Below are 21,120 nucleotides of genomic sequence, written 5' to 3'. Positions count from 1 at the left end.
ACCTGGCACTGATGTCTGGTCTCAACAGTTTATATGGAGGTGGAAGCAGGTGAAACCGGTAAGAGGTGAATGCAACAGGGTGTGTAGAGGTGTGCAGAGTGGGTAATTAGACCAGACATCAGTGCAGAGGCTCAAAACAAGAAATAAATCAGAAACCAAAGCTAAACTAAGAAGCTGACAGGACGTGACAAAACTAAAAGTAGCCAGAAAACCTAAGACAGGGGAGTAAAATAACATAACCATTACATTATGATTTGCTAAGACAAAGTGAGTTTTGATGTTCTCCTTGTCATGAACTTTCTCTCTTTCTATAGATTCTCTTTCTCAATCAATTTAGGACTTTCCATATGCCTTATCATCTAGGTCCATATTGAAAAACCTACAGTAAAGTAATGAAATGTTGATTCTGGATGTAGTGTAGGAATTCCTTCAATATAAACCAAAGAAAATTTTACTTTACCTGCCAGAAGCTGGATAAAATCTTTAAAAAAAGAGACAACTATATTTTTACACCTCACGTAGTAGCTCAAGGAAATATTTTAATCTAAATGTTTTAGGCTAAATATTTTTGGCTAAAATGAGTAAACCCTAGTGATGGATTTTTGGGTAAACTAAATAGAGCAGTTTTATCTGTCATTGTTTCTAAAACGGCATTTTTCTGAGCTGCGTCTAAAAGGGCAAACATTGAGAGTATACCTACTGCTCCAGGGACCACTACACCACTGCAGACAGCCACAGATCAGCTGCAAGGGGCAGACAACAGCTAACAATGTCAAGTTACTTTTCTGTAACCAACGCAGTCACGTCTGCATTAGCTACCGCAAACAGCACAGCAGCAGCTGGAGCAAGCTCTACCGCCACGAACGTCAGAAATCAGACGGTCTGCGAACAACATTTGGATCCAATGCAACACTGCATGCGGAGGTGCTCTGTTGTCTGAACACAGCTATCAAATCAATCGATCTATGGCATTTAAAATATTTCTACGAGCATTAAATTAGGGTTACTCATTCCTGTATAAACCCTGAGAAAGCCAATTTCAGCAAAAAATTTAGAGGTGAGCATCAGGACCTGCAGTGTGAACGTAGCCCAAATTGCCTTTAGGTGTGAGTGTGTGTTCATTTGAGTGTCTATGGTTGTGTGTCTCTGTGTAACCCTGAGATGGACTGGCAACTTGTCCAGGGTGTAACAGTCTCTCACCCAATTACTGAAGAAGATGGATGGATGACTTACATTTAGCTTTGGTTCCTCTTTCATTAACATCATCATTAGCAAAGAATTAATTAAAGTAATTGTGTAATAATACAGAAAATCACAATTGCGACAGCCATAACTGTTATGAAACAGTTGATAAAAGACTGATATCTATGCTCAAAAGCACCATTCAGCGTCTGATGACTCCAACCACGATTCTTACTATAGCTCCAACAACTTTGTTTACCTGCAGGGGAACACAAGAAGCTTTCAGCAAATCATGACAATACATGTAGAAACATCACAAGACCAGTTCATCTCTCTCTGCTGCATCATGCAATTGAAACAACCAATGCTAATCCCTTTTCCAACCTCCTCTGACCTACCTGCCGACATATGGCCTTTCCATAGCGCAGGTCGTTGGCAAAGTGCTCACAGTTACATGTAAGCAAGCTGTACGGCAGCTGAGTATCAATGAATCCAGTAGCCTGTTTCACGATGGCATGAGCCTGGTGAGGTTTGTATTTTTTATCCAGATAGTTGTTGATTTTCCAGCGATCATTTCCCACCACTTCCTCCAGCTTCTCTTTCTTCACAACTCCCAGATTTGGTCTTACCAGCTCACCTGAGCTCTTATTTCCTAAGACAAATGTTTAAAAGGTTTAAATATTTGATAATAAAACATCAAAGATCAGGAATGTTTTTCTTTTCCTTTTTTCAAATCTAGAAAAACTAAATCAAGACTTCCACTGAATGGCTTCTCCAGGAGGTCAACATTTGGTGGACCTCTCTGAATCAGGCAACAGTCATGGAGATTCTGCAGAACTCCACATGCAGAGTAGAGCAGATGGAAGGAGTCTTCACTCCATAAAATAAGTGTTTTTATTTGTTTATTTACTTTTACAAAATTTAAGGCAACGTGTGTTAAACTCACCTTTCACTACAAGATGAACTACATATCCACCACCGATGTACACAGCCCAATGCTGGTAGGTGGAACGGAAGATCTCTATCAGGTCTCCAGGCTTTGGTTGTTTTTTGTTCTGGGATCAAAGACCAAAAAGACAGAATGAGGTTATTTTCATCTGTAATGGAACATTCTCTTGTCTACTTTTAAATTTAAACCTTGTTTAAAACATATTGTCACCTTTAACAGAATGGCATGTATAGTCTACAGCAGGGATCACCAACATGGTGCCAGGAGGCACAAAGTAGCCCCTGAGGACCACATGTGGCGCTCACCAGCCTGTTCTAGAAAAAGGACAACCTACCAGTGAGCTGCATCTAAAACTTTATTTTATTCTGTTACTCTTCCTGTTTATTCCCACTTGCATTTATATAGATTTAAAAATGACAACATCTATAATAAACCATGTAAAATATCTTTATTTTACATAATGTCAAGGTGAAGTCTTTATCTTCTTGTTCAAAGGTCAGCTCTGGTTGCCCTTCGTATGTCACAACACCAACAAAGTAGCTCTCAGTTCCACAAAGGTTGGTGATCCCTGGTCTACAGTCTGAGTTTCCAGAGATGTAATTTTAATCAGAGCTCAGTTTCTCAGTGTGTGCTTACATGGTCGTTAAACAATTCTTGTAACTTTATTGCCTCTGTAAGTCCTTGTTAATGTGTGGGGATGATGATATTTTAGAGTGGGAGAGAGCTGGGTCTGTAGGTGGGGTTAAAGGTCAGGGACCAAGATGAAGCTGTTATACGTCACATGAGGCTCTTTGTTTGTTCATCATAGAGGCTCCTGCTGTTTGTGTACATCTGTTCCCTATAAAGACGCAGGGTTTGTCTTACTAGGAGTGCATTTGGGGAGTAATGCACCTTGAATTCTGCTGTCCTTTAATAAAGACCAGTCTCTGTATTGAAAGAGTATCTTGCTTGTTTATAATCATTTTTCCATGACATATCCAATGAAAACACCTGGAATTACAGTCAGTCTAGAAGCAGAAAGGTTAAAAGGTTTTAATATAATCCACTGGTCACTTGAAACATTTAAACCCCACTATGTAAGATTATCACACAGGTGCACCATCTAGTGGTGAGCTAAATGAACTACAAACCACCTCGCTGTTAAACCCATAATAAGTACTACAGAAGCTTTGGAGTATCATAAATGTGACAATTTCATCATGTCCTCCTTGTACTAGCTACTGCTAATTGCTTATAGCTAATATCTACAGTCATTGTGTTAAATGGTTTTTGGTCCTATTGCCAAGTCCGCTTAATTTTTTTTTTCTAAAGTCGTTTGTAAATTCAGTGAGTTTCAGAGATTTTTTGGGGCTCATTTCTGAACATGCAATTGCTTATTTGGGCTCTAAAAAGGCGACTATAAAAACGCGTTGAGAGTGTTAGGTGTGAGTGTGTTCATTTGAGTGTCTATGGTTGTGTTTTTCTCTGTGTTGCCCTGTGATAGACTGGCAACTTATCCAGGGTGTAACTGCCTCTCACCCAATGATTGGAGAAGGTAGGTGGATGATTTACACATAGCTTAGGTTCCTGTTTCATTAACATCATCATTAGCAAAGAATTTAAAATTATTGTGTAATATTACAGAAAAATACCTCAGTTACAACCACAAGTCACATGATACAGTTGATAAAGGGTTAATATCTAAGTTCAAAAACACATTTCAGTGTTTCCTGAGTTATATAATTGATATAACTCTAAAAACTGCACCGAGGCTCACCAATGTTCCAGCCACGCCAACGCCTAATTCAGCTTTGGTGGTGACTTGTAGGGGAACACATAAAGCTTTCAGTAAATCACAACAATACATGTAGAAACATCACAAGACCAGTTCATCACTATCAATGGTAAACTTTGCTTCAACCTTCTCTGACCTACCTGCTGAGAAACAGGCTTTCCATAGCGCAGCTCCGTGGCAAAGTGCTTACAGTTATATGTAGCCAAGTTGTAATGCAGCCGATCACCAATAAATCCAACAGCCTGTTTCAGGATGGCATAAACCTTTTGAGGTTTGTTTTTTTTATCCAGATAGTTGTTGATTTTCCAGCGATCATTTCCCACCACTTCCTCCAGCTTCTCTTTCTTCACAACTCCCAGATTTGGTCTTACCAGCTCACCTGAGCTCATATCTCCTAAGACAAATGTTTAAAAGGTTTAAATATTTGATAATAAAACATCAAAGATCAGGAATGTTTTTTTTTTCCTTTATTCAAATCTAGAAAAACTAAATCAAGACTTCCACTGAATGGCTTCTGCAGGAGGTCAACATTTGGTGGATCTCTCTGAATCATGCAACAGTCATGGAGATTCTGCAGAACTCCACATGCAGAGTAGAGCAGATGGAAGGAGTCTTCACTCCATAAAATAAGTGTTTTTATTTGTTTATTTACTTTTACAAAATTTAAGGCAACGTGTGTTAAACTCACCTTTCACTACAAGATGAACTACATATCCACCACCGATGTACACAGCCCAATGCTGGTAGGTGGAACGGAAGATCTCTATCAGATCTCCAGTCTTTGGTTGTTTTTTGTTCTGGGATCAAAGACCAAAAAGACAGAATGAGGTTATTTTCATCTGTAATGGAACATTCTCTTGTCTACTTCTAAATTTAAACCTTGTTTAAAACATATTGTCACCTTTAACAGAATGGGATGTATAGTCTACAGCAGGGATCACCAACATGGTGCCAGGAGGCACAAAGTAGCCCCTGAGGACCACATGTGGTGCTCACCAGCCTGTTCTAGAAAAAGGACAACCTACCAGTGAGCTGCATCTAAAACTTGCATTTATATAGATTTAAAAATGACAACATCTATAATAAACCATGTAAAATATCTTTATTTTACATAATGTCAAGGTGAAGTCTGTATCTTCTAGTTCAAAGGTCAGCTCTGGTTGCCCTTCGTATGTCACAACACCAACAAAGTAGCTCTCAGTTCCACAAATGTTGATGATCCCTGGTCTACAGTCTGAGTTTCCAGAGATGTAATTTTAATCAGAGCTCAGTTTCTCAGTGTGTGCTTACATGGTCGTTAAACAATTCTTGTAACTTTATTGCCTCTGTAAGTCCTTGTTAATGTGTGGGGATGATGATATTTTAGAGTGGGAGAGAGCTGGGTCTGTAGGTGGGGTTAAAGGTCAGGGACCAAGATGAAGCTGTTATACGTCACATGAGGCTCTTTGTTTGTTCATCATAGAGGCTCCTGCTGTTTGTGTACATCTGTTCCCTATAAAGACGCAGGGTTTGTCTTACTAGGAGTGCATTTGGGGAGTAATGCACCTTGAATTCTGCTGTCCTTTAATAAAGACCAGTCTCTGTATTGAAAGAGTATCTTGCTTGTTTATAATAATTTTTCCATGACACATCCAATGAAAACACCTGGAATTACAGTCAGTCTAGAAGCAGAAAGGTTAAAAGGTTTTAATATAATCCACTGGTCACTTGAAACATTTAAGCCCCACTATGTAAGATTATCACACAGGTGCACCATCTAGTGGTGAGCTAAATGAACTACAAACAACCTCGCTGTTAAACCCATAATAAGTACTACAGAAGCTTTGGAGTATCATAAATGTGACAATTTCATCATGTCCTCCTTGTACTAGCTACAACTAATTGCTTATAGCTAATATCTACAGTCATTGTGTTAAATGGTTTTTGGTCCTATTGCCAAGTCTGCTTGGGTTTTTTTCTAAAGTCGTTTGTAAATTCAGTGAGTTTCAGAGTTTTTTTGGGGCTCATTTCTGAACGTGCAGTTGCTTATTTGGGCTCTAAAAAAGCCACTATAACAAGTAGAGACCTGGTTTTGCTGTTGCAATACACACAGTGAACTGGCTGCTATCCATCCACTGCTCTCCATACATACATAAAGGGAGAAGGAGATGGACAAACGAGCCATCTCTGCTGCAGGGAGGACAGAGTAGCTGCTGAACCACACTGCCCTGTTTCTTACACAAGGCCAAAGAAAACTTCACTGTTATATTGAATAAACTTATCTATCATGCAGAAAGCAGCAACCTCCACATCCAATTTAAATTTACCCTCCCTCATGAATGATCCCCACCTGGTATTAATAGCTGCGCCGTTACAGACTCTCATTTTCTCCGGTTATTACTTCTTATTTGTTTCTTGGTTACTTTCACTTCCATCCTCCACCGACAGAACGTCTTCATATAGAAGATAAATGGGGAAAATGCATATGGCTGACAAGTTTAGCCCCTTTTGGCTTCTGAAATCAGAAATAGCGACAAAACATGACTCCTGCCAATGGTGAACTAAAACACCTATGTATTTAGAAACTTCTAATTCTAAATTATGAGATCGCTTTTATTTGTTGTGAGGTTATTTGCCAGGATATGTATTTACAAAAGAATTGCTTTATATTTTCTACTTAAAATCCAAATTAGTTACAGACTGTTCCTTTATAAATGCCAGTTTTTTTTATGACAGTCATATTTATTGCCATTATAACATATATTCCAATGAAATGTGTTCTCTGCATTTAACCCATCTCCTTTTGGATCAGTGGGCTGCCACTGTCCAGCACCTGGAGAGCAATCTGGGGTTAAACATCTTGCTCAGGGACACCAAATGGCAGTCTGTGGGAGTTGAAACCAGAACCTCCCAGGTACAAGCGCAATGCTCTAACCACTAGGCCACCAGTCCCCTATTTGCCAAGGTTGACAAACCGTCCTGTGACTGTGGCATTTTTAGATTAGAGGATCAGTCTGTACATCAAGCTCAGTACCAACACTCACATGTGGGGTTCCCTGAGGTTCCATCCTGGGTTCCCTCCTATTCTATATCTACATGCTCCATCCAATAACATCAGTTACCATAAATATGCAGAGAACACACAGGTTTACATCACAATGTCACCAGGTGACTATGAACCCATTAATCTGGCTTGAATCTACTCTTTATGCAATGAATCGCCATGCAGAAGCTGTATTTAATTTTTATGCTCCACTTATCTGGAACAAACTCCCAGAGGACTGTAGAAGTGCTGAAATCCTGAGTTCCTTTAGATCAAGGTTAAAAACCTTTTTGTTTAGAATTGCCTTTGAATGTTAATGTTGTAGTTTGTAGTCCAACTTGTCTTGGCCTGCTGCTACTATTCCTAGTTTAAAGTTTTTGTTTATTCAGCAAAAGCCCAAAGTCTACACCTAAAGGAAACATGTTTGTGTTTTCCTGACGTTACTTCTACTGGACCAATCAGAGCCCACTGGTTGTCTTCAGATAAAGGCTTTTCACCCTCTCCAGTACTGACCGCTGCAGGAGGACAGCAGCCGCCCTTCTGAAACCTGCACTGATCGAGGAAGTATAGAACATGGAGGAATGGATCAAACAGACAAATTCACACAAGATTATATCTACTGAATGACAAGATCCATTTTAATATCAAATTAAGGTAATCAATTATTTGATAGTTAACAGAGGCTGCACGGTGGGCCGGTGGTTAGCTCTGATGGCTCACAGCAAGTGTTTCCTGGTTTTAAATCCATACTTTAGATTTTTCTGCATGGGTTCGCATGTTCTCTCAGTGTATGCATGATTATTTCCAGGAACTCTGTCTTCCTCCCAAAGTCCAAAAATATGACTGTTAGATTAATCTGTCTCTCTAAAACAGAAACCTATTTGTCTGTGCATGTATTGCTCAGTCATAGGCTGGCAGCCTGAACAGGCTGTACCCAGCCTTTTCATCGCTGGAGCAAAAAACGCTACACACAATAGGTGGATGAACTTCAAAAATTAAAAGTGTCAGAGGATCAAGAGACGATACAGAAAGAGAGATCTCAGAAAAAAACTGTGCAGCATGAACAACAGAACTCCTTCAGTAACAGAACCTCCATAACCCATAAAATCTGCTACCTCTGTAATAAATCTCCAATTTTTTAACACCAAATATTTGATGCTCTAAGTGTTATAACTGAAAAGAAAATTTGTTTACCAACCATATCTGTGATTTTTCGCTTCTGATATTCTGGGTCTGCAGCACCTGGAAGAAAAAAAAACATTTACACAATAAATCATGAAAGTTAAGGTAATGTTAGTGATTATTTTTTCTGCAGAGCCAATCAGCATTTTCCTTCAACATCGAGTAATTTAAGATGAAGTTTTTGCCGTTACCAGTTCTTAGTCTGATACTAAATGATTGGACTAGAACATCAGTAGTTCTACAGAATGCTATAGAGCTTTAAAATGTCAGTCTTCCTCTCTGTAGCTGCTGTCACTGGGATGCTGCGCTGTGTGGAGTCAGTCACCCAGCTGGTGTCAGGATCCCCAGAAGTTTGATCACTTCTTGTAGCTCCCTGGGGATCCTGGAGTATGTTTGTATTTGCAGTATTGTTTATCTAGAGATTCTTGTTTCTGTCACTTGTCAGCTTTCTGTTCTTGAAGATAGTAGTAGTTATTCATGTTTCTGTTTTATTTCTATCATCTGTCTTTAGTTAGGTTGTTCTCTCATGTCTGGTCATTCATCATATTTCTCTGTTAAATAATTTTCCTCCTGCCCATGCTAGTTCATTGCCCTTCCTCTCCTTCAGCCTAATTGCCTTTATTCATCTCACTTGTCTTTATTTTCTTCACCTGATGTTCCTTCTGTCTCCCCCCTGATATAGTCTACCAGTTTAGTCACATTCATCGTTAGGTCTTCCATCAAACTGCCCTGTTCTGGTTTCCACCTCACCATGTTCCTGATTCCTGTTGCCTGCTGGTAAATTGTGTTACTCTCAATTAAGTCTTTATCTACTTCACCATGCAGCTCCGGAGCTCTTGTCTGCACTACGATCTAATCTCTGACACAACAAACCTGTCAGATTGAGCATGTAGTTGAAGCAAACTTCTTTTGGAATTTTGATCCTTCATTTTGGGGTTTTGTTGTTTTTCATGCATTTCTAATCAGAATCAGAATCAAGTTTATCGCCAATAAGGTTTGCACTTTCAAGGAATTTTACTTGGTGTTGATGGTGCAGACAAAATAGATATATGTACATAATCTATAGGTATTTACACAGTAGACTGTGTGTTAATGTAACAAAGTAGGTCTGGAGATGCTACGTTGGTGTAGGTTGTAGGTCCTGAACGGGGGGGGGGGGGGGGGGGGGGGGGGGGGGGGGGGGTTGATGAGATCCACTAAACTGGCCATGCAGCATCCCCTCTGAGCATGCATTTGATTAGTGAGGAATCTATCCAAGTTTATAAGATGTACTCTGTACTAGAACCAGCAGCTGATCCATCAGCAGTAAAGTAACATCAGCTGCAGAAGATGCTGGTAAACAGAAGCTCCGACATCACTGGGTTTACATGGAATGGTGGTTCAGTTCTTTAAAATAAATGCACTTTAGACATAAAATATATTCCTAAAGAAATTAAAACTAATAATTTTATTTTTAAGTAAAGCAAGTTCTGTGTTGTGTTTCCAATTATTATTTTGGTACTACTGGGTACTGTTTAATTTCTTTTAAGATGGTAAAATGTTAAAACCAAACTCTGCGTTGTGACTTACTGGATGATGAGCTTCCCATGATGTCTCTGAATATGAGGAGAAACTGACGTCTGAAGGTGAAACTGACTGCTGGAGAAAGAGGAAAGCAGTTAAACTGAACAAACCTTTTTATCATCACAGTAAAGCTTAACAGAACTTAAGAACTTTACTCTCCCTCAGAGCTAAGAACAAACTGACCTCATTCTGAGATTTCTCGCATCCTTGACTCAAACAGGTACATCTATATATATATATATATATATATATATATATATATATATATATATATATATGTTGTATAGAGCTGGACCATGGTCTATTCAGGGGTTCTGGAAAGGATGGTCCGTCGGATAGTCGAATCTCGGATTCAGGAAGAGCAGTGTGGTTTTCGTCCTGGCCGTGGAACACTGGATCAGCTCTACACCCTCAGCAGGATCCTGGAGGGGGCATGGGAGTTTGCCCAACCAGTCTACATGTGCTTTGTGGATCTGGAGAAGGCATTCGACCGTGTCCCCCGAGGGATCCTGTGGGGGGTACTCCGGGAGTATGGAGTACCGGACCCTTTAATAAGGGCTGTCAGGTCTCTGTACGACCGGTGTCAGAGTCTGGTCCGCATTGCCGGCAGTAAGTCGGACTCGTTTCCGGTGAGAGTTGGACTCCGCCAAGGTTGCCCTTTCTCACCGATTCTGTTCATAACTTTTATGGACAGAATTTCTAGGCGCAGCCAAGGTGTTGAGAGGATCCGTTTTGGTGGCCTTAGGATTGCGTCTCTGCTATTCGCGGATGACGTGGTCCTATTGGCTTCATCAGGGCGTGATCTACAGCTCTCACTGGAGCGGTTCGCAGCCGAGTGCGAAGCGGCCGGGATGTAAATCAGTGCCTCCAAATCCGAGACCATGGTCTCTTGAACCGGAAAAGGGTAGAGTGCCTTCTCCGGGTTGGGGAGGATGTCCTGCCCCTAGTGGAGGAGTTCAAGTATCTTGGGGTCTTGTTCACGAATGAGGGGAAGATGGAGCGGGAGATCGACAGGCGGATTGGTGCAGCGTCTGCTGTGAAGCGGGCGCTGTACCGATCCGTTGTGGTGAAGAGAGAGCTGAGCCAAAAGGCGAAACTCTCGATTTACCGGTCGATCTACATTCCTACCCTCATCTATGGTCACGAGCTTTGGGTCGTGACCGAAAGAACGAGATCCCGGATACAAGCGGCTGAAATGAGTTTTCTCCGTAGTGTGTCTGGGCTCTCCCTTAGAGATAGGGTGAGGAGCTCAGTCATCCGGGGAGGACTCAGAGTAGAGCCGCTGCTCCTCCACGTCCAGAGGAGCCAGTTGAGGTGGCTCGGGCATCTGGTCAGGATGCCTCCTGGACGCCTCCCTGGAGAGGTGTTCCGGGCACGTCCCACCGGGAGGCGGCCCAGGGGAAGACCCAGGACACGCTGGAGGGACTATGTCTCCCGGCTGGCCTGGGAACGCCTTGGTATTCCCCCAGAGGAGCTGGCCCAAGTGGCTGGGGAGAGGGACGTCTGGGCCTCCCTACTGAAGCTGCTACCCCCGCGACCCGACCCCGGATAAGCGGAAGAAGACGGACGGACATATGGTGTGTGTGTGTGTGTGTGTGTGTTGTGTGTGGTTTATTTTAACTCCAGTTATGTATTGAAATATAGGCTTCCTGCCTTGATTCCTTCCAACTTCTTGATTTAATGATAATCTTTTTAAATCTGCCAGAGTTAAGAATAAGTTTGGACTTTATACAGTGATTATTTATTCACATTTAGAGTGTTTCATTCATGCGTTCTATGCAGCAACAAAAATTTGTTTTACAAGAACAATGCAGGCAGCTAGGATGGACTTACAAAGTTTGAGCTATATGAGGGTTAATGTTTATATGGATCAAGTTTTCCTCATGTTAGGCAAACATTCTTAGTAGTATACTGGAAAGTTTTCCTTCTGTGCTTCTGGTGCATAAGCTATTGTTAAAACTTGTTTATTAAATTTAGCAGAAGTGCAGGTCATTTGAAGTTCAACTTTGAGCTGTATGTGGCGTATGTGCCGACTTCAGTTTCATATCTGCACCTTGTATGTCAAATCTTAACGGCCAAAGTTGTGCATGTCTGCAATATATGGGGTTTTTTTCTTGGAAGAGGATGTTGTGGTTTTTGTTCATGTCATTTTCTCACGTCTTTGTTCTGTCTGCACTGTCTATAATAAGTTGATGTTTCCTGTTTGTGACACACTCACTGAATGGTTACAGTGACCTGTGTCTCCGACCGCTGTTTGCCTTTCAATAAACCTAAAGAAAAGATCGATCTTCTGTGACTTTTATAAAATATTGTCTTGTTCCTTTGATACTTAAACTTTTATAACAATAGGCTAGGTTGAACTAAACAGTCCAATACCACAGCAGAACAATAAGTGTAATTTCCTTTTTTTCACCCACTAACTAAACGATAAGTTAATAAAACTCTTCTTTTACATTTTAATAAAGGTTAACATCACTACTTCCTCATCTAGATGGTTGTAAATGAGACAGAAAGACTGGAACCGCTGTTCCTACTAAATGTGCGTTTCCAATGTTGAGAGTATAATTTCTATCAGGGGAAACTAGTTTGACATAACTACAAAGCCCCCCATGGATCTGTTATGTTATTATTAGTGATGGTTTCTAAGAGAGAAGTAAGGATCAACTTCACCACAGGCTGTTTTATTGCTACAGATGTTCTGCCATTTATTCCTGATTACAATGATATTGGAAAACTAACACAAAGCGACAAAATAAAATCTTGAACTCAAGTTAGTCGCATGAATTGAAATAAGAAGTTTATAAAATCTATTTGCTTTTGAACAGTTTCTCTAATCGTTTTAATTTCTGTGAACAAGTTTTTTGTAGCAGTTTAACAACCATCAACAACAAAGTATTTTGCTGACTTTCTTTTTAGCTGTTATCACGGAACATAAAGCAGAATACTCCTGCTTCTTAGTTAAAATTTCCTTTCAGATCCTACTTACTGGATGTGAAGTACCAAAGTAATTCATTAGTTAGATAATTAAACAGAGCTCACCTGTTAGGGTCTGACTGCTCGTCACGTCTGAATGAAGGAAATGAAACCAAAAACAGTTTCGCTGTGTACTTGGACTTTCTTTTTATTTACTTGGGATGTGTCAAAACTGTGTTAAACATATGAACTATCCTATCTCCTTATTTAACAACCTTTGTGGTTGCTTGTCAGCAATTTTCCTGAAAACAGTGCTTGGATGATCTTATTTTTCCACCACATTTATAAAAACGATTTCCCAACTTGATGTGTCACATTTCAGCTAAAATTACATGTTTGGACAGGATGATTTTTTTTCCTGCTGAAACAGAACAAGTTTATGGAGTCTATAAATCATGTAATATAACACATTATACAAATCCATCACAACAGAATGAGTGTGTTAATGGAGCATAATACTGTACTTAGATATTAAGAATAATACACAGACACCATCTGATAATGTGCCAAAAGTGCTAAATTGATGATGTACATGTAATATACATGTATTGATTACATTGTTGTGGTAATTACATATTACATGTAATTTAAAGATTTTACATCAGGACTGAATTACAAGTAAATGTCAATGCGATATTATTTTTCTATTTGCAAACTGTGCATGCATGATGCCATATTGCATATACTATACATACAAGTATGTATGCACACATGTACACAAACACATACATACACTATCCAGCTATTGAATACCTTTAATACTATAATTTGCATATGTAGTTCTAATTCAGATTCAGATATGCATCTGCAATCAACCAAATCAATATACATGTGTATTTACCTGCTTATTCCATGAAAAATAAATAATAATAATAATAATAATAATAATAATAATAACTAGAAAAAGCTGTTCCTACGCAACAGCGAGTGAGAATGCTAATCTGCAGAATGATTGAGCAGAAGATGCAGAAAACATTGAAATCAGATTTGAAGGAATTTGGAGAATTTGAAAAAGTTTGCAAGAATTTAAAGAAATAGAAGAATTGGAAGGAATTTGAAGAATTTGAAAAAATTTGAAGAATTTTAAAAATTTGAAGGAATTTTAAAAATTTGAAAAATTTGAAGAAATTTGAAAAAATTTAAAAATGTGAAGAAATTTGAAGAATTTTAAAAATTTGAAAAAATCGAAGAATTTGAAAAATTTGAAGAATTTGAAAAATTTGAAAAAATTTAAGGAATTTGAAAGATTTGAATAATTTAAAGAATTTGAAAAAAATTAAGAATTTGAAACATTTGAAAAAATTTGAAGAATTTGAAAAATTTCAAGGAATTTGAAAAATTTTAAGAATTTGAAAAATTTGAAGAAATTTGAAAAATTTGAAGAAATTGAAGAAATTTGTAAAATTTGAAGAATTTGAAAAAAATTTAAAAAATTTAAAAACGTCAAGAAATTTGAAGAATTTGAAAATTTGAAGAAATTTGTAAAATTTGTAAAATTTGAAGAATTTGAAAAAAATTAAGAATTTGAAAAATGTGAAAAAAATTAAAGAATTTGAAGAAATTTTAAGAATTTGAAGAATTTGAAGAAATTTGAAGAATTTGAAAAATTTGAAGAAATTTTAAAAATTTGAAGAATTTGAAAAATTTGATGTAGGCCAAATTTCTTGTGGAGCTTTCTCTCTAAAGGAAGTACAGACTCTGTGAAGCAGAAGTTTGTACGAGCTTCCTAGAGCTACTTCCGGTTAGCAACATGCTAACCGTTAGCCGCTAACAAGGTTGTGTTCAGTATCACCGGGTGATTGTACTCTGCCAGTTTGGTCCAAATCCTGTACTGGGAAGTGCCTCAAAAAGGGGTGCCAATACTTAATGTCACCAAACGTGACCAAAGTTCATGGGTCAGATCCGCCTCCTTTAGCAACTCAGCCTCACCACATCTGGGCCCAGAACTCAACATTTGACCAAAATTGTCAGTAGCGCCATTTCCCACAGGTGGGTGGTGCTGTATTGGCCAATTGGGTCATGTCTGGGCATCATGCCAGATCCTGTTGGAAGCAAAGGCCCAATAGAACTGCATGTGAAATCCAAAATGGGAAAGAAAAGTGACAAATCGCTGAAAGTCACTTGAAAATTTTAAAATGTTAAGAGGAAGTGACTGTGCAAATTTCAGATTGCTACATTACTCACAGCAACTGCAGTGAGTGTTGAAATTTGCCATTCTATCCAAATAGAGCCTCTCCCTCTGGCCCTCAGAGTTCCGTCGTCATGGAAAGTCACTGACACAGCTGCAGCGGGCCAGTCTACCCGCTAGGGTATTTTGCACATTCGCTACTCCCGAACAAATTGTTCCTGTGGCAAAACCGTAACAGCTATCGACAAAAAAAAATTTTTGTGAGTGCCAGAAGGGTCGGGACATTCATGCGTGAAAGTCTCATGCCTGTACATGAAACGGTTTAGGAGTAGCGACGATGCGAAAACATGTGATGTTTTTGATTTTCAGACGTCATTTTTGAAAACCGCTCCATAGGAAATGAATGGGGAAGGTTTCTGGTTAGTGTCGCTCTGAGGTGATTTGCGAAAAATCTATAAATGCCACACCAATGAGGGTTACATTTCCTGAATCCAGACAAAAATTCCTACGTTTTGATGTATGATTTATGTGGATAGGGTGAAAATTGAGGGAGTGAGAAGAAGTTGTTCGGAGAAGAAGAATTTGTTGAATTTCTAGAGTGCGCACTCTAAAAGAGCCTCCTTGACGACCATAGCAACGCATGTTATTTGCAGAATTTCTTGAAAAGCCAAAATTATTTTAAAGACGTACTATACGAAAATGGTAAAAGATATGAAAAAGCTGAAACATACCATAATAGTGAAAAGATATTACTACATTTTAAAAGTTGAATGACGTTTATAGCTGAAAGTAGGCTGAAGCGGTAAGATGTCAAAAAGTTGAAATATTTGAAGAATTTGAAAGATTTTCCATTCATTTTCAATGAGAGCAAAAAACGCACAAAAAGTTAAATATTTTAAATATTATAAAAGTTATAATTACAAAAAGACATAGCAGTAATGTCGTGAACGAGCTGAACGTTTTGATACGAAAATTGTTTAAATCGGTTGAAGTATGCAGGAGTAGTTAGATGCCGAAAAAACGTACGGAATAATAATCAAGACCTGAAGGAACTTAATAAGTGAGAATGCTGTATAGCATTCTCACTGATAATATATATATATATATATATATATATATATATATATATATATATATATATATATATATATATATATATATATATATATATATATATATATATGTAACAGAGTTACAAATGTACTTTTTTTTATTATTTCAAAATAATTTTATATTGAGAATTTGTGAATTTTATCTTATTCAGTTATGTTTATTTGTTTTGTTGTTTTTTTTGCCTGCGGGGGTCGCTTTTTTGCACTCTGCCTTGTTTGTGTCTCCTGGGCTTCCGTAGTTCATTCCAGCCCTCGTAGCTCCTCCGCCTTCCCCTTTTCCCTCACAGTGTTGTTGCGCGCTGCTGCGGGTAAGTCAGAGGGAAGTTCGCTGCTACGATGTATGCTTGTTTTACTGTATGAATGTTGTTTATGTTTGAGGTCTCTACCATATGTCGGCTATTATTGTTTGTGGGTGTGTTGTTTTGCAGTTTTGATCGTCATTGGGGGTTTTTATGAACCGTTTATTGTAACTTCTTTTTTTTTTATTTTGGCGCGAACGGCCGTTGCTAGTCCATCAAAGCTCGGTTGAACACTGTTTTTATTTTTACATTTAGGGCTGGAATGCAGGGAAACTGAATTGAAGAGGAGGTTAATTTGTTTTTACTCTTCTTTCCCAGGTATGTGTTTTTATTTTAAGTTATACTTTTTTTATTTTTATTTAACTCTGTCCCACTGTATTGTGTTGTTGTGGCCATTAGGTGGCGTTTTTCTCCTCTTGGTTTTTAGTTTATAATTTTTGTGAGGAGATTTCTTACTTTTGTTGACATTTGTATCTGAGGAAAAAAAAAAAAAAATTTCCCTGACAGCGTTGTTGCGCGCTGCTGCGGGGCTGGAATGCAGGGAAACTGAATTGAAGAGGAGGTTAATTTGTTTTTACTCTTCTTTCCCAGAATAAAAGCTCTCATTGAAACCTGGTCGAATGTCATCATTGATGTCACCCGTTACACTGGTGCCGTGACCTTTTGGATCTACAGATCAGCTCGACGCTCTTCGCCGTGGTTGCTGTGCACCTGACCTGATCTACAGTTCGGGATCCTCTTGTGGTCAGGTTGATAAGAGACTCTAAATTGCAACACTTTCCCTTACGATCACTGAGAAGAAAAAAAAAATTGTTTTACGGTGTGCTACTTTCTTTTTAATCTCATTCCCATTTAAGTGATTGTTCTGCTTTGTTTTTTTATTTACTTGGAAACAATACTGTGGTACATTTTATGGTTAAAGGTAGCTGGTGTGTTAGCAATGGATCAGTTTACTACCCCTAACTTACCTAAAGGTCGGGGTGTGTTTTTCAGCCGTACTGCTGACGGCGGAACAGTAGGACAGTCAAAACTCACATATGATGCTAGTGCAGAATCAGGGCTGGGTCAGAGCCAAGGTGGTACTGCTAATGATGGGTTCATGAGGGAGAATCCCCCTACTTCCACACCCTGCAGTGATGTTGATGCCCTTCATCACCTTACTGACATGGTTGGACAGTTAGCTGCACAAATTGGTGAATCAATTGTTTCTAAGCTATTGTCAGCTGGTGTTGTGAATGTGAACAGTGAACCTCAGCCTTCTTGTGTCACTGAGAACTCACACTGTGACAGTGACAGACATGACCTATCTCATGTAACAGTTCATGTTAAACCTGATAGGGTACTTCAGACATACAGAGGCGACCACACTGACAAATGTTCAATTCGTGACTGGATTGACTTGACTAGAATGCACCTAAGAAAACAAGACATACCTACCTGTGGTCAAGGAGAAGAGATCATGTGCCACTTAATGGGCAAGGCAAAGGATGTGGTGCAGATTGCATTGCGCAGTGATCCTTCACTTGATGTTAAAAAGAATCCTGAACTGATATATGATGTACTTCTCCATTACTTCAGTGAAACCCCGTCATGTCTCCCCCTTGCCGATTTCTATGCTACTCTGCCCAGACACAGGGAGAACCCTGTTGATTATTGGATAAGACTAAACAAGGCAGCGGACCTAGCTCTTGAAGGTCAGCATAAACGTGGGAAACAGACGGAAAGCATGAATGATGAAGTGGCTCTCATGTTCGTCAAACACTGCCCTGACCCAGAGTTATCCTGCATTTTGAAGTGCAAGCCAGCTTGTGAGTGGACTTCACGTGATGTTCAGTTAAGGATTGATGACTACCAGAGAGAGTTGAGGGCAGCTAGCAGAGCAACTGGTGCTACACAGCTAAGACACCAGGTTGCTGCCATCAGCCCAGAGCAGCCTTTCCCGGTGTCACCTGGCCTGGCAGCTTATGAGCATTGCTACTCTTCGCCTAACTCATCACTTTCACCTCCCTTTCACCAATCTCAACATCACTCTTCATGCCAGTCTCCAGCAGCTCCCTGTCAGAGTGATCCCCTGGATATTAGAAGCAAAGACTCAGTACCAGTTGTTACACAACATCTTCAGCAATCGGAGGAGAGGCTTCTCACTCGGATGGTCGACATGTTTCAGCAGATGATGGAGAGAATGCAACAACGCAATACTTTTCATCCTACCCAGGGTGGGAGGTCCCAGCGTACCCCTCGTGAACAACGCACCAGAGAGGCAGGTTGCAAAGTCTGTAATGACTCAAGCCACACCACTACTTCACACTGTATGTCTGAGAGACTGTGTTTTGTCTGTTTTGCCTCTGGCCACACCAAACTGAACTGTCCCATGAAAAATCCTTCCCAGACACAGTCAGGGGGAAACTAGTGGACCTGTATTCGGAGGGAGGCAGTGCAGGTCAAACTACCAACTCCCAAACTGATGGCATGTCAGATGCTGAGACTGTATACAATTCAGAGAAGAAATCCTGTAATGGCTCAGGAGTCTTCGTTTATCAAAATGTTCACAGAGTTAGCAGCAGTGACAGTCTTTTCTACACCTCTGTGAACATGGGTGGGACATTTGAGATGGGCGGAATGCTGGACAGTGGTTCAATGGCATGCAGCATCAGTGAGGCAGCTGAAAAGAAGCTGAAAGAGGCTGGAGTGATAACTGACCAATGCATAAGTGATGTGGATGTGGTTCTTGTTGGATGTGGTGGACTTCGAGTTAAGCCTAAATGCACTTTTGATGTGGAGATGGAAGTGTATGGCTGTAAAATGGTGGTTCCAACACTCGTTGTTCCAGGCCAGCATGATGACTTGATACTAGGCACTAATGTCATTAAACACATCTTGCATCAATCCAAGCGGTGTGAGTCCTACTGGAGGACGGTGTCCACCCCATGTCCTTCTGGGGATCCAGAAACTGAACATTTCCTGTCCATGCTGTCTGGTCTTAATCCATGGAAGGATGGAAATGCTCCTGATAAGGTTGGTACTGTAAGGTGTAACTCAGCTACCTGCCTTGAGCCTGGGCGAGAGTATCTCGTGTGGGGAAAACTACCCAAAAATACTTCTGTTTCTCCAGGCAGCACTATCATGACAGAGCCCACGTCATCCCGCTCAGCACCCCGGGGTGTTCTAGTTGCAAAGCTTGTGACTACATTGTGGGGAGACAGGTGGATTCCATTGAAGCTCATCAATATGTCCGAAAGGCCTGTGTTATTGAGACGCAACACAAAGCTAGCTGATGTCTACCCCGTTGTGGCACTGGAAGACATGGATGGTGCAGAGTGCTCAGAGGTTCGACTTGCTAGTTCTGGGCAATCTATCATGTCATCTACTGCAGATGCCGGGTTGGTGAAAGACGTGCTCAGATCAGTTGGGCTTGGTGAAGTTGATATCAAGTCTTGTGAAGTTTCTAAGGACTGCAGAGCAAAAATGGCAAACCTTGTTTTACAGTATGAGGGTGTATTTTCTCGTCATCATCTTGATTGTGGTGAAGCAAAGGGATTTGTGCACCGTATAAACCTCTCCGACACCCGACCTTTCCGGCTTCCATACAGGCGTGTACCCCCTGGCCAGTATCAGAAACTGCGGCAAGTCCTGAGTGAGATGGAAGAGAAGGAGATCATCAGAAAATCCACAAGCGAGTACGCATCACCTCTAGTTCTAGTGTGGAAGAAAAATGGAGATCTCCGCATCTGCACAGACTTTCGCTGGTTGAACAAGAGAACCCTGAGGGATGCCCATCCTCTTCCCCATCAGGCAGACTGTCTGGCAGCATTGGGGTGAAACAGTCTGTTCAGTACCATGGACTTGACCTCTGGGTTTTGTAATATGCCACTCCACGAGGACGACAGGAAGTATTCTGCCTTTACTATTCCTATGGGCTTATATGAATACAACCGTCTGCCGCAGGGTCTCTGCAATAGTCCTGGGAGCTTCATGCGCATGATGACCAGCATATTCGGAGACCAGAACTATCTGAGTTTACTGTGCTATCTGGATGATTTGCTGGTGTTTGCACCTGATGAGGAATCTGCCTTGCGGCGCCTGGAGATGGTGTTTGCTAGGTTGCAAAGGCACAATTTGAAGCTGGCTCCTAAGAAGTGCTTCTTTCTAAGGAGATCTGTTAAGTTTCTTGGCCACATTGTTGATGAGCATGGTGTTTCAACAGACCCAAGTAAGGTTGAAATCATTGCCAACATGACAGCTGCCCAACTTATGGAGCCGGATGGCGTGACTCCATCTCAGAAGCGGATAAGATCCTTTTTGGGGATGATAAACTACTATCAACATTTTGTGCCCAGGTACTCTACCATCGCCAAGCCGCTGTTTGATCTGTTAAAGGGCGACAGAAGGAAAGGCAGACATTATCAAAGTAAACTACCATCCAGGAAGTTGAAGGCCTCTGATTGGACGACAACACAGGAACAAGCCTTCGAACAACTGAAGTCCTCACTGACGCAAAGCGTTGTGTTGGCTCATCCAGATTTCAGCTGTCCTTTTGTGTTATCCACTGATGCATCTTTGGATGGCATAGGTGCTGTTCTGTCACAGGTTCAGCAGGGTGAGACACGAGCTAGGCCCATTGCTTTTGCCAGCAAATCTTTGTCCAGGTCCCAAAAGAACTACCCAGCTCACAGGTTGGAATTTCTGGCTTTAAAATGGTCCATCTGTGACAAGTTCAGCCACTGGTTGAAAGGCCACAAATTCACAGTCTGGACTGATAACAATCCGTTAACTCATATTCTGACTAAGCCTAAACTGGACTGTTGTGAGCAACGCTGGGTGGCTAAATTGGCGAGTTACGACTTTGACATCAAGTACATCCCAGGCCCGCAGAATATTGTGGCCGACGCACTGAGTCGTGAGCCATTTGTTCGAGAGACTGTTGGCTGCAGGCTCC

The 21,120-nt window shown here is 40.4% G+C and overlaps 1 protein-coding gene across 1 annotated transcript; it reads right to left on the bottom strand.

Moving 5' to 3' along the window:
- Nucleotides 1-1,095: 1,095 nt before the first annotated feature.
- On the bottom strand, nucleotides 1,096-9,744 carry LOC105922526. Its single transcript, XM_036129995.1, has 7 exons — nucleotides 9,679-9,744; nucleotides 8,126-8,169; nucleotides 4,576-4,702; nucleotides 4,046-4,284; nucleotides 2,129-2,237; nucleotides 1,581-1,819; nucleotides 1,096-1,441 (listed from the first exon to the last, which is right to left on the bottom strand). The coding sequence occupies exons 1-7, from the start codon at nucleotides 9,695-9,697 to the stop codon at nucleotides 1,385-1,387; spliced, it is 834 nt and encodes a 277-aa protein (XP_035985888.1). The 5' UTR covers nucleotides 9,698-9,744; the 3' UTR covers nucleotides 1,096-1,384.
- Between the last annotated feature and the right edge of the window lie 11,376 nt (nucleotides 9,745-21,120).

The sequence above is a fragment of the Fundulus heteroclitus genome, unplaced genomic scaffold (genome assembly GCF_011125445.2).
Source record: "Fundulus heteroclitus isolate FHET01 unplaced genomic scaffold, MU-UCD_Fhet_4.1 scaffold_276, whole genome shotgun sequence".
In the NCBI taxonomy this organism is placed as follows: Eukaryota; Metazoa; Chordata; class Actinopteri; order Cyprinodontiformes; family Fundulidae; genus Fundulus; species Fundulus heteroclitus.
Note: the sequence above shows the minus strand (reverse complement) of the source record. Positions and strands in the feature narration are given on the sequence as shown.

What these genes read in the sequence shown, in the direction of transcription:
- LOC105922526 (XM_036129995.1), bottom strand. An exon ending in AGCGAAAAATCACAGATATG is followed by an intron (nt 4,703 to 8,125) that starts GTTGGTAAACAA and finishes CTTTGATCCCAG; the next exon opens with AACAAAAAACAACCAAAGAC. An exon ending in AGTTCATCTTGTAGTGAAAG is followed by an intron (nt 1,820 to 2,128) that starts GTGAGTTTAACA and finishes ATAAGAGCTCAG; the next exon opens with GTGAGCTGGTAAGACCAAAT.